This window comes from Aquila chrysaetos, chromosome 18 (genome assembly GCF_900496995.4).
Source record: "Aquila chrysaetos chrysaetos chromosome 18, bAquChr1.4, whole genome shotgun sequence".
Lineage (NCBI taxonomy): Eukaryota > Metazoa > Chordata > Aves > Accipitriformes > Accipitridae > Aquila > Aquila chrysaetos.
The window spans coordinates 259,243-272,814 of NC_044021.1; the positions used below are offsets into that span (position 1 = coordinate 259,243).

The 13,572-nt window shown below is 39.3% G+C and overlaps 1 protein-coding gene across 5 annotated transcripts in view; it reads left to right on the forward strand.

Annotated features, from left to right (window-relative positions):
• The window catches only part of TENT4A (terminal nucleotidyltransferase 4A), a 62,606-nt gene that overhangs the window by 28,812 nt on the left and 20,222 nt on the right, over positions 1 to 13,572 (forward strand). For all 5 annotated transcript variants that reach the window (XM_030041798.2, XM_030041802.2, XM_030041797.2 and 2 more), the window contains exons 9-10: positions 7,799 to 7,899; positions 8,160 to 8,332. In XM_030041798.2, coding sequence (XP_029897658.1) covers positions 7,799 to 7,899; positions 8,160 to 8,332 — 274 coding nt within the window. The remainder of the gene's footprint in view (positions 1 to 7,798; positions 7,900 to 8,159; positions 8,333 to 13,572) is intronic.

Sequence of the window (13,572 nt, forward strand, 5' to 3'; positions counted from 1 at the left end):
GGAATGTTTGGGTCTAAATCAATAAAAGGAATATTGTTATTTATTGTTTAACTGCAGCTGTATTGAAATCTGCCGAGAAATTTAGGCTGCCCAGTGGTATGAGAGTGTAATACCTCAATGTGTAGGACTGAAATGAAGACAGCATGACAAAACGCAGGATGAGTCCAATGTGAGGTTCTTTTAGTGTGGAAGGGAGCCAGAAGATAATTGGTCTTCCCTCAAACATTCTGCTTAAAGTATTTCAAAGGAAGGTCTGCTGGTTTAATGTTTGATATGATGTATGTCTGTACTATGGCAGAAAGAAATGTGTGTGATCAGACTGCTTGTTTAGACACAAAACTAGACAACAAGGCTAGAAATTTCCCTAGTTCCTTAATACATGCTCCGATAAGCTGTTTTAAAAGGCTTGATATATAATTAAGCTATTAAAAGAATCAGTTCAGTTTGGCTGTAATGTCAGAACTGCCATTAAAAGTAGCATACTTCTAGATGTGTCATTTTTAATGCAGTTCTTAATGTCTCATAGAAACACTGTATGGCTAGTACTTTCTCAGCTCTGACCTTTGGAAGTTTTCTGTTTTTTGAAAGGGGGAGGAGAAAGAAAATGAAAACACGTCCGACGTTGTATTTTCATTCATATATCTGCTCTAGCATCTGTTATTCTAAACCTCAGTACAAATTGGGGCTAGATCGGAGGATGTCTCTTCCTTGAGAGTTCCCTAGAATCTCAATGGCTTTGAGCTTCCTAGCTAATTGCGGGGGGGGTGGCTGTAACAAGTCACATAAACTATCTAGATAAAATTTCAAACTCTAGTCAAGCTGTTAACTTCCAGCGTTAATGTCATTGGAAGATGAAATAGTTCTCCTATAGTAAGTTTACCACAAAGTAGATGCAGTCTTTCACTTGTGGATTTACAACTGACAGTATTTTAATGGTGCCTGTGAATCTCTAGGTTTTCTGTGGTATTAAATTCACAGAGGTTGAGACCGCACTTGTGCCTGTGATGGAGGTATAGGAAGAGTGGTATATAGTGTTACACACTGACATTTGAGACTAATCCATCGTAAAACAGCAAAGGTGTATCTGTTAAGTGTGTATTGGCTGACAATTCTTGTTGCTGAATGAAACTTCATTCTTACATAAGTATAGATAAAACAACTTAGGGATTCCTGAAATTTTGCTTGTGTCTTGGGTCCTGGCCTTCATTAACTTCTCTGTGGTTCTCCAACGGATATAGTCATTCTCTTATGAGGTACCTGTATTTATTACAGACAGCAAAAAGTATATTTGTAAACGCATTTAATGCTAAAACCAGGACACAGGCTCAGATGTCATCAGTATGTGCACTTCACATGTACACTTCTCATTGTATTTGGGAAAATGTTTGAATTTTGTCACAACTTCAAACCTGGGGAGAAGTTCCCCGCAGCAGTGTTCAGGTATCATACATCTGACCCGTCTTTCTGCTAGTTCTGGGCTATCTGTGCCAGTGATGTCTGAGTCTCAGAACTCGTCATGCCAGTGGCTTGCCATTCTGTCAAAGGGAGTGGTGTGGCAAAAGGAACAGCATTCAACAAAGTCCTGTATGCAAGTAATTCCCCTAGCACCAGTCTTGTCAATGCCAAAGGACCTGTAGGTGGATGATGAGCTGTTTGGTAGCAAGTTTGTTGCAGACCGTCAACAGCAGTCCATATTCAGTCTCAGTTTTTTAGTTAAACCTGATGTGCCTGGGCAATCTAGGTGTATTTCAGATCCTTCTTCTACCTGTTAGGCAGAATGGTCCAGACTGTATGCAGACTTTTCTGGTGGCCTGACTTAAAGCCTTAGCCATCCAGGAGCCCTTTGTACTGATCAATCTTTTTCCTTCTTTTAGGCTTGTTGGTAGGGGGTTAAACTGTAAACAATGGGCTCCCTTTAAGACCAGCTATATGACATTCTACTAGAAGGATTAACAGAGACTAAATGAAGAGCACTTGAAAGGGTAGGAACTTGCAGGAGGCTGAACTCCCCAGGCTGACTTGAGTTGATTAATTTTTTTTTTTTCATAATTGGGGCTAGCTTTCCCCTAAGTGGAACAGTTTGTTCTTGAACTACCTAGTGTGTTTGAATTCATATCAGCTTTTTCCAGGGAAAATTTCTGTGTACAGAGTCCTATTTTGTAGATGACTATCTCAGATTTCAAATCTTTCTGGGTGATTGTTGTTACTGCTCTTTTTCAGGGTCAGTCCAACTCAAAGGAGCACAAACCTAAGTTAATCTAAGGCTTTCTAGCCAGCTGCTGCTTCTGATATTCCCAGTGTGAAAAAAGAGTCAGATTTTGGACCTTCAGCATAGGCCTTTTTCTTGTCCATGTTCTGTAGTAACAAGTCCCACAGAATAATAAGGGGTAGACTCAAATAACTCTTACCAGCATCTTCATTCAAGCTTCCAAATATAACATCTGGAGTGTAGTGAGGGTTGAAAACTATCTTCTGAGTGGAGACAGTAGTCAGCTGAGTCCTGAAGGTAATTCTTGCAGCTACAGAAATTACCCTAACACTGTGTTGTCCCTGGTCTCTCTCACCCATCCTCTTTCAAGAACAGCTCAGGAAAGGTTAGTAGACGGTTGAGTATATTTTGTTAGAGCAAACAGATTCCCATTATCTTGGAAGGAGGGTTTTTTCTAGTAGAAAAAGGAGGAGACTGATCTATTTTGAATCTGCACGACTTGTATGCAACGTAAAGTTTGGTGTTGTGACTTCAGCCAAGATGATTGAAAATAACGATTGTTTTCTTAATATTTGGGCCCTTGGGGACATAAGTCTAGCTGTAAAATATAGTTATGGACAGGATAGCTCCTGCTTAAGGGTCAATGTCAGTATGTGCTTTGAACAGCTTTAGTATGGTCTTTGGCCATAGCCTGTCACTAGAGTGTGTCATCTTAAGTGAGCTAACTAAAGAAGTCTGTAAGGAGTGATATTTTCATAGAATCATGGAAAGGAAAGGAAAAGACCTTTAAGATCATGGAGTCCAACCATTAACTTAACACTGCCAAGTCCACTGCTAAACCATGTCCCTAAGCATCATGTCTGTATGTTTTTTAAATCCCTCCAGGGATGGTGACTCAACCACATCCCTGGTCACCCTGTTCCAGTGCCTGATAACCCTTTCGGTGAAGAAATTTTTCCTAATATCCAACGTAAACCTCCCTTGGTGCAGCTTGAGGACATTTCCTCTTGTCCTATTGCTTCTTACTTGGGAGAAGAGACTGACCCCCACCTCACTACAACCTCCTTTCAAGTAGTTGTAGAGAGCGATAATGTCTCCCCTCAGCCTCCTTTTCTCCAGGTTAAACAAACCCAGTTCCCTCAGTTGTTCCTCATAAGACTTGTTCATGAGACCCTTCACCAGTTTTGTTGCTCTTCTTTGGATACAAAGTTTCAAGCTAGTGACCATTTTGCCAGTTTTATTCTGTTTCTTGGTAAACCACAGGAAACCTTAGCAGATGTTTGGCAACAAGCTCTTGCTCATTGATTCATGTTCTTTGAAATAGTGGACTATTTGTAACTGCCCTGTCCATGGTTTCTTTATTAAGGTGCAATTCCACATTATACCTTGTCTAGCCTAACTATCTGTGGGCTATCTCCTGTCAGGTGCCCTTTTTCTTCCTTCTCAGTCTGTATATTCCTGACTCTTGCCTTGGATAAGATCTAGCGATCCTGCAGTCAGAAGGTGAGTCAGATGAACTCTCTGGTCTGACTGAAAGCAAATACATCAACACTCCTGTCATATCAAGAATTTGATCCAGCTTGTGGCTGCATGATGGGCAGACCGGAAGCAAGAGAAGCAGCAGGAGTTCGTGTTTGGGGGAAGTTGGAGAGAGTGGTACTGTACCATTTGACAGCCATAAGTTATGCTGATCTGGATGTGACAAAGATGCATCCTTAGGTTAATATTTATGTCTCTAGGTCAGGATGTTGGCTTGCATATTGACCTGTTGCATGGTTCACATATGAATGTGTGCTCAGTCTGCATCTCTGAACAGCAGCGTTAGCCACATTTGGGAGGCAGACGAGGTCATATGAAATGGGGAGTGAAGACTGGTTCTGCTATGATGTGCCCTTCCAGTATAACTAAGACTTTTGAAACCTTCAGTTCCTAAAATTGCAGATTGGCAACAGATTCCTCCTTATGGGTGCCAGACAAGTGCAGGTGGATGAGGGAAGGGGACTGTCATGCCAACAGGCCCGAGTTCAGAGTTTGAGGAAGCCTTGGCAGGGTTTTGCTACTGCATGTCTGCAGTTGTCATTTACAGGTGATAATCTTCAACAATATATAAAGTGATCTTTCCATCTCTGTGCTTGAAAGCTCTTTGGTCTCTTCCTAGTGTACAGTTCAACTGATCTAACTGCTGATAGGTCTGTATGTTAGATTTGGGTTGCCCCTGGTTGGCTGAGATAGTCCTGGGAGCTCTAGGGGCTGTCAAAGGGAATGTTAAATTTGCCTGCTAGATGTGCTGACACAGCAGAAACGTGCTGTCTGAAACAGTCCTTCCTTTGCTTCACATCTCAAATGGTGGGTGTCTGTCACTAGAATGCATGCTGTCTCTTAAGAGGTGTCAGCAGTATCAGCTTTTCCTACACAGAGTATTTGTCTGGGTAAAGGTTTTTATTTTTGGGGTTTTTTTTAATCCTCATGCTCAAGCAGATCCTTCTCAGGTCAGGTGCTCCTTACTCTGCTTTTAGATTATATTGCCCTTTTAAAACCAGGGGGATATTTCATAAGTTCAGTTAAGGCCTACTGAACAGTTATTTTGGCTGTTCTTTCACAGACTTGATGTTTTTTCCTGCTTTGGTACTCACTCATTCATGTGGAGCTTGGCTGGAGCTTTAGATATTTGATTTTACTGAATCTTATGTCAGCAATCTGAGCCTTTTAAGAGTAATCTTAAGATTTATTTGCACTGTAGTTGTGCTATAATGACAGCTAGAAAGTGTCCCGGTGAACTGGGGGCTTGCAGTGTGTAAAAAGAGGAGCTTCTAAGCGCCTATCATAAAATAAATCAGGTATGTAATTAGCTTATTCCTGGTTTTACTATATGGTGATATTAAGGGAAAAACCTTAAAGGGTCATCTTTCATAGGAGAGCTGTCTAATTTTATTAACCAGTTAACTGTGGCTTTTTCCATGTCTTCCAAACAAGCATCATTGAAGAATTGTGGGAGCACCTTATATCTGTAGAAATTCTGGCCTCAGCCAAAAAGAAACCCCAAAGCATGGGACTTCCTCATACTAAAGGCAGGGCAGATTAATAGTATTTTGTTCCTAAGCATTTTCAGTGTTGAAAACAGATATAAGCACAATTTTTAAATGTTTATTTTAAATTGTTCTCTGATCCCGTGTATGTGCTTGAGTCCTATACATATGAAATGGTGTTCTCTGAGAGCATTATCTAGTTTGATCATGCTTCTTTCTTTGCTGCTATGTTTAAATATATGGCGGTATAGCCTTAATCACCTTTCAGTTTCTGATGTCTCAAAATGAATGTTTTTAATTTTGGTGTACAAGCAATGTGGTGTGGATCTGCCTTTGAACTCCTGACCTGATAACTTAGTGGATTTCTTTTTTTTTTTTTTTTTTTTTTTTTCCCCCCCTACATTCCTACCAAGAATGAGAGTGTGGGGCTTTGATCTCTATTCTCTGTGAAAGGAGCTAGTGAGAGAAGAGATTCCCAGGTTCTGTATGTGCAACTCTGCCATAACTGTTGGTGTAGCAGTAGTTTCTTCCTTTACACCTATTTGATAGCAGGCATTTTTGGTATATCAGTCACCCAGGCTGATAAAAATACCATCCTATATAATTCATTTTCCTTCTGGTCTATGAAGGCATGACTATTGATTGATTTGCTTCTGGAAAAGTACTCTAAGAAGCTTCAGACTTGACAAATTCCTTCTCCATAAGAGCTTCTGTTACTCAGTCCGTGTTCATTTTCTGGTTCTAAGACCACAGCTAGTAGTAGTTGTGAAGTTTGTGCTATCCTGGAGGAAAAGCTCAAATCTTTCTGAAGGCATTCTCAGATGAAACTTTTTAGCTGCAAGATCTCCTCTGTCCTAGTGCTGAAGAGACCCAGCATGTGTATGTTTGAGTCCTATACTGGCATTGCTGTCTTGGAAACTGCAACTTCAGGGCCACTGATTCTCTGCAGTATTGGTCATCCATGTCTTCATTCTGTCTCCTCTGGCTTAACCTCCTTTTTGAGATTGAGAAACCAAAACTGCATCGAGTGTTTAAAATGCTGTTGTGATGGGAGTGTACATTGACAAAATACTGTTCTCTGTTTTATTTATTCCTTTCTTAATGTGCTCTACTTAGCTATTGAACTGTGGTTTCCAAAGAATTACCTATTATAACCCAGATCTTTAGTTGCTGAGTGGTGACAATTGCGCTTTTAATTCTGCATGTAAAATTCAACATTTTATTTTCCAACATGCATCATTTTGTCCACATTACATAAATAGAATGGTGGATGACATTCATTCTGTCTGTGAGGCCCTTCTGCAGCTATTGGACTTACAACTTAGATGATATTATGTGGCTCAATGTTTGCTTAAAATGCTGGACTGCCTTTTTCAGTACTAACACACTGACATGTCTTTGAAGTTGGAAGACTAAACATGGAACATGTGGTATTTGGTCTTGCATGAAATAGTAATCCGTAAGCTAGTAGGAGAATTATTGCTCCTTTTTAAAGTGTTACTATGAAATGACCTAATAAAGGTAGTCTAAATACCTTCATGTATGTCCTCCCTTCCCATTATACACCTAAACCAAAAGAAAATTCCAGTACAGGTACAATGTACCTTTATGATGTGAAATACAAAATAAGCTTTATTGTAACCATTGAAGATTTTCAAAACTAAAATAACTTGCTTTCTCCAAGATGATAACTTTTCACAGCCCATATTTGTACAATAGTCAGTCCTTCATGTATCTTGAGCATGGAGTTTATAGTTAGTGTTTCAGCCACTAGTCCCTGATGAAAGGAAAGCTTGAAAGTTTAGCTCTTAAACAAGGACACAACTCCTGCTCAAGAAGTAGTACAATTCAAGTAGCTGGATGTTGGGAAGGTATGTTGGAAAAATATTACTTTGTACTTGTTGGTAACTGGTAGCTGTTCACCAGGACCAGGTAGGCTTTTTCTCTGAATTACTTACTGTTATGAATTTTCTTAAATTCTAACTTATTCTGGTTTTGGAGCCAGTCTGTTTCTTGTTTCCACTAACTCACGATCCATGGTACTTCCTTTATAATTGTGGGATCTTACACCTTTTAAGTTGTCTTGTAAATCTGTAAGCAAGGACTAGTGAAGGTCTCTGTCTTCAGTGTGAAAGTCAGCCTGGGGGCTGGGATATTAATGTGTTCGGTGCATCCCATAACTGTTGAAATCCAGATTCTGTGGAAAAATATTTTCTGTATGGAGAAATGCAAGAACCTGGAAATTGCTTTTATCAAGCACACTGGTATCTGCATGTATGTTCTTGATAATTAAGAAGCACTCCATTTAGAAACACAGAGTAAAAATCTTACTTATGTGTCAGTGCTTGCATGTTAGTATGGTAGAAGATAAGTAATACACTAATTTAAAAATTGTGACGCATCAGTGGATTAAATGGTGTGCTAAGGAAATGAAAGTTCAAAAGGATTCTTTGGTTAGGGATATCTTAAACTGACTTTTAGCATAATTTGATTGCTGGTTGAAATGCTTGCAAATATGTAACCAACAGTCTTTGTTTAATACTTAACTGAAAAATTTTTTTAGCACATTAGGTAGAATCATCAAAGTGACCCAAGAAGTGATTGACTACAGGGCCTGGATTAAAAAGAAGTGGGGGAGCAAAATTAATTTATCACCTGAACTTGGTAGGTATAGCAGGAATCTTTGAAACCAACTTAAATTTTTTTCTTGAATTTGATGTAATTCAAAATACTCATGCCTTGAAATTAATCACTTTCAGAAATGTACGAAAAAATAAAAGGAATTTGTAACTTTCTAACCCAAGACTAGTTTTCTCTGAGCCTGTTTTTCAATTAGCTTGTTAAACTGCAGCTCTTCTTTGACTTCAAGGCCCATGTGTTTGTATTCTGCGCTCTTAAATGATACTTATGTTTTCTGTTAACAGATAATAGGTTGAAAATGAGAGACCAGATAGCTCCGTGCAATGGAGAACAGCAACAGAACAGAGACTCTGAACCATCTTACAACCAACGCTTGGCTTTGTCATTGGCTAGTACACAACAGTTATCCTCTGGCTCATCTGCCTCTTCTGTATCATCACTCTCCGGCAGTGACATTGTAAGCTTTTTCTTTTCATGGGTTAAACTAATAAGAGGCAGAGTTTGTCATACTCTTCAAAGCCTCAAATGATACAACAGCAGTTAATGTGATACTATCCCTAAGCTGCTACAGCAAATTAATAGCTTCCCCTGCTCAGAAAAATTACTGAAATCAAATATTTTTTCATTAAATTAAATGGGTCTTAATTCCATCCTAAATCTTTGGTACTCTTTGTGGTAGTAGTTAGATGTAATAAAATATAAAAACCCAAGTTAACAGTAGCTAATTAAGTAGAAGAATAGAAACATATATTCATAAATCTTCCCATCAAGCAAAATCTCCCATTGTCAAATTCTGGTCCTACCCCCCCCCCCACCCCCCCCCCCCCCAAATTGAACATGGAACATCATATTGTGCTGTGAAGGTGAATAATTTTCCTTACTATTTTCAGCCAAGCAGTCAGTTAATGTTTTAATGGTAATGGGGCCCTCATATGTTAAAGTCCTTGCTGTCAGCTTCCTTGTTTGAAAGTGCAGTTTGAAAGTAATTGCTGGGCTTTATTGTAACTTCTTGGAAGAGGAAGCTGTAGTTTCTTTAGGTATGTTCCCAGACTCTTAAGATTCTATAAGGTGTTTTTGTTTTGGTATGGAGTTAAATTGACATGAAATTGGGCAGTGCAGATTATGAAGCACAAAACTGCATTGCATGGCAAGAGGTGCTCATTATAAATCTACTGAAGCATTCTGTGCTAGGTAGAGGTATTGACTGGAACAAGATGTAATAACCAGTTAACTACAATAATGAATAACTGGATGATGCCAAGAGAGGTCCAAGTACCTGTTTCTTGGCTGCTTTCAAAAACTAGTCAAATATGGAATTAAAAGTTGGGAATTGTCCCTCATTAATTTTTTATTGAATACAAGCGCTTTCTTTATATGTTCTGGTTGCTTTCTGTAATTCCTTTACATTACTGAATTTCCTGTGTTGAATTGTCTTTTCACTCCACCTTCAGTAAATATGGTAAATGCTTTAGTTGCACCATCTGGCCAATGGAAAAAGAACAGCATGATGCTTGCCAGTGATACTACTAGCCATGCTCCTGGTTTGAGTATGTCAGAAAGATTTTGCTGTAGTAAGTTTTATGAGATAATGCAAGTGTTTGCTTAATATTGTGCACTCCCAACGTAATGGGTGGTGAGTAGTTATGACCTCCCCTTAGTCCCTTTTTGCCTGGCGTTGAAGATGAAACTTCATTGCCTGATGCCAGAGAAATTAATGAAAAGTTAAAAGGAAGCTCTCAAAAAGAAAGACCTGCAATCAGTTTGGGCATCCACGAAGTAAATGGAAATGCTACCCTTTTTAACAAAATAAAGCCTTATGCCCATGTGCCTGTGACAGACCCTAGTTTAAGCCCTGGTCATTTATTGGTATTATGTCCTTAGTAGACTTGCCAGCATGTTATCTTAATTTGGAATGGAATGGCATGTTTCTGACAAATAACTGATGAGTTCATCCTAATCACACTTGGATATGTGAGGATGAGCAAGTTCTGGTTGAGCAGTCCTGGTTGAGTCGAAGAGGCTATCTGTGGCGTGATCTGGCATAATACGATGCCCAGTTTCCAGCAGAGGAACATCTAGCATGTGTGACAACTGGTATTTGTGCAAAAACTGCTGGTGCACTGCAAATGGGTATGATGCAGCGAACTTGGGTACCAGCTTCAGAACAAGGGAATATGAATATGGCACATCTCATCACTGTAGAGTTATATGTAGTGTTAGCTCTGATCTTGTGGAAGGATTGTTCAGGAATGATTCTGTATTTGTTTAAAGTTAAATCTTCTGAACTTCTCTGATACTGAAGACTTGAAAGCAAGGTATAGATTATAAAGAAAATGCAGGAGACAGGGAGATCCTAGATTGACAGTTTGCTGATCTCTTCCCAAATAATTAAGGTTTTATTTTAATAGCAAAATATTTATCCCTATGATGTCACTGTTAACCTTAAGCACAAGGTCTGCGTCAAGACACTGTTTCTGGAGATGCATTTTGCATGACAGCAGAATATCTTTTGCTGTGTATCAACTGCAAGATCCTAGCTGTCAAACTAGAGGGACTGGATAGTGTATTTGCTTTTCAATTTACTGCTAAAGTTTCACTGGTAATAGTGATCAGCTGCACCTTGACCTTTCAGAGATCTGCCTATCAATATAACAGAAGTCAACTTACATATGTTGAGGAAGAGGAAATGGGCTTCTACTGAAGTTAAAGTATTCCAGCCGTCCACTCTAGCACGGAGTTAGCTATATTCTGAAGTCATCACATCACTGTACACCAGCCATAAGTCTCGAGGCCTTGCGTATATTTGTCAGTGTGTCCTGGAAGCAATATTGGCAGTATATATTAAGTATGCAAGCATTATCAAAGCAGTGCAGTATTGCTCATAGGGATCCTAGAATTTTTACTAAACCCTATAGTTTAATAGTTGCTTGTAACAGTAGTTAGTTTAGTTGGTTGTAATACAGCTTCCTTGAAGTTCTAGCAGCATTACAGATTTTGCCTTGTTCTGTAAATATGGCTTAGCAGCTGAATAGACAAGGCTCCTGGTGTCTTGGACTTAGGGGCACTTCAGAGATAGCAATGGTTATAGACTTGTTCCAGCAGCCAGAGAACAGGTGTCAGAACAGAACAATAAAAAAGCAGCAGGTTTTTCTGGAGACCGGATTGGCATAAACCAGAGATAACACTTAGAAGTCAGCCTCTTGACTCTTGTACATACTCAGAAAAATGGAAGTGTAGGGATATAAGAGCTTAAAGTTACTACCCTGAGTTCTTCCCGTTCCTGCTACTGCTTTCCTTCCTTCGGGGACCATGCTGATGGTAACCTTCTGAAGATGAGAACTTGTGTACCACTGAGGAACAAGAGAACTGCCTCCTTCAAGGACAGCCTTGTCTTTCCCCGTATGTTTTAGATGTATACGCTTTTCCTCAGTATACCGCCTCAAATTCAGGAGGATGATTGCTTTCATCTCTGCATGTCCAGGACTAGCTTGCAGGGGAACACACTTCTGGGCCACTGTCTGCGCAGCCCAAAAGTAAGAACTGGATCTAATGGGACTAAATCATAATTTGTACAAGAAGTACCCTTTTATGGGTTTTCCAAGGCAGCAAAGCTATTTGCAAAATGCCTTATGCTAGCACTATCTGGCTGATGAAATTGTAGTTGTGCTGTCTTTCGTAAGTGTCCTAGCAAACTGTGAAATCTTAGTCACAAAAGAAAGTTTTCGTAAGGACCAGTAAATTTCAGATCAAAGACTGTGTAGAAGAGAAATCTGTCTTCTGGTATCACTGTTATTATTATTGAGATAGCTGTTCAGTTTATGGGTTTGTCTTACTGTACATGTCAATACAGAGCTCTGACTCTTCCACTGGCACTTCTGTGTAGTTCCTTGCAAAATACCAAGTACTAAAGTTCCTGCCCTGTTACCTCAGCTCTGTGAAGCATATAAATATTAGTGATCAGGAGCAAACTGAGGAACACATAGAAATAAACTTATGGATGCAAGGAATCTGATCATCAGAACGTATTTGACTGCACATACATCTCTCTGGATTCTGTTAATTATCAAACTGATCTATGTAGTAAGTCTTTTCTCAATGAAGTATTCTGCTGTGCAAGTATTTAAAATGCCATATGCTGCCCTGACAAAAAGGCAGTATGTATTCTTCACTTACTCATGCCAACAGGTAAGTTGCAAAATGCCATGCATTCCAAAATGATCCAACAAATGTTGAAGTGAATAATGGAAGATGCTTTATAAATATCTTTGCCATCAAGGACAGTGCAAAGTGTGTGAGTTTTTACACTATGGGAGCAAGAGTCATACTGTTCCACAATAGAAAATAAGCCTTTGGCATTAGGAAATCTCACTTTAACCTTCATACTGAGTTAAGTGATTGTTATGAAAATCTGAAACCAGATGAAATGAGCTATGTTTGCCCCCAGCTCTGTGCTTGCTCTGGCTAGTTGCAGATGTCTGTCTGAATTTAAGCAGTGACCAAATTCCTCTTGAAAATGCCTTTTTATTTCTACCCCCCCCCCGGCTGCTTTTTTGTTTTGGACCTGCACTCTGAACTGGTGACCTGGATTTCTTGTTGCTTAAGCATTGTGGAAAGCTGCTTTTTATTAGCTCAGGAAGTCCTAAAGTAGTGCTGGAGAATATCTGCTGCCTGATCAACGGTCTCTGCCAAGTAAAAAATAGTCCTAGGTATGGTTTTGCAGTCTCATTTTCGTCTGGTATAATTCCTGGTGCTAAGTATCCTCCACAGTTTTGAGGCTGTTATGCCAAATAAAGCATAGCATTTTACGTGACAGTGATACCTCCATATCAGTAACAGATGTAATGGCTCATAGGAAAGTTTTAAAGCTCTTTTCTGGATATATAATCTCATATCCAGTCCAGCACAGAATCTCAAAGTTGTCTGTTAGAAGTTTGGATCTAAGAAATTTCATACACCTTATCTTAGTGTTTCTGGTGATAATGTTCTTTGGGCTTCTATGACAAGATTATTTTGTGAAGAGTTCTGAGTTCTCAAGACCATGCAGTCATGTCAAGGTAGTTGAAGTTTCAGTGAACAAGGTACCTGTGTAGTCTAGTTTGGGGGAGAACACAATCCTTGCCTCTATTTTACTTTTTAGCATTTATACTATGCTTTTTCAGACTGTTCTTGAAATTTTAGCTGTCGCTATTGCTGTTGAGGCTTTATAACAACCTTTCATCAGAACGTCAGTGCTTGATCTGCCTGCTGTTCTGCCCCCATCAGCTAGGGGATATGCTGAGCAGCGTCTTAAGTGTTTCGTGGAACACATCTTTTCACTGTCTTCAAGTATTACATATTCAGTACTTTGATTGGATGCTTACATTGTGAGAGTAGTATACAAATATGACTGATAAGACTAATACTCATTATTCCTATCATTCTGCTGAATGCATACAGGATCCACACTGACTTTGGAACTGTTACTTGCTCTGCAGTAATTGTGGGTTAGTACTTGAACTCAACATGCTTAATGAAGTTATCACCATCTCTCCTTCTTTCCTATTAGTCAAAGACTGTGAAATTTCAGCTTATTAGAAGGAACTGTTGTACTTCCCTATTCACAGATAGAGGTGATAGAGTATATGACATATCTTGTCCTGATAAATGTTGCTTTTTTTTAAAGCAATTAAATTTGCAGGTGTAAGGCATGTGTTTATC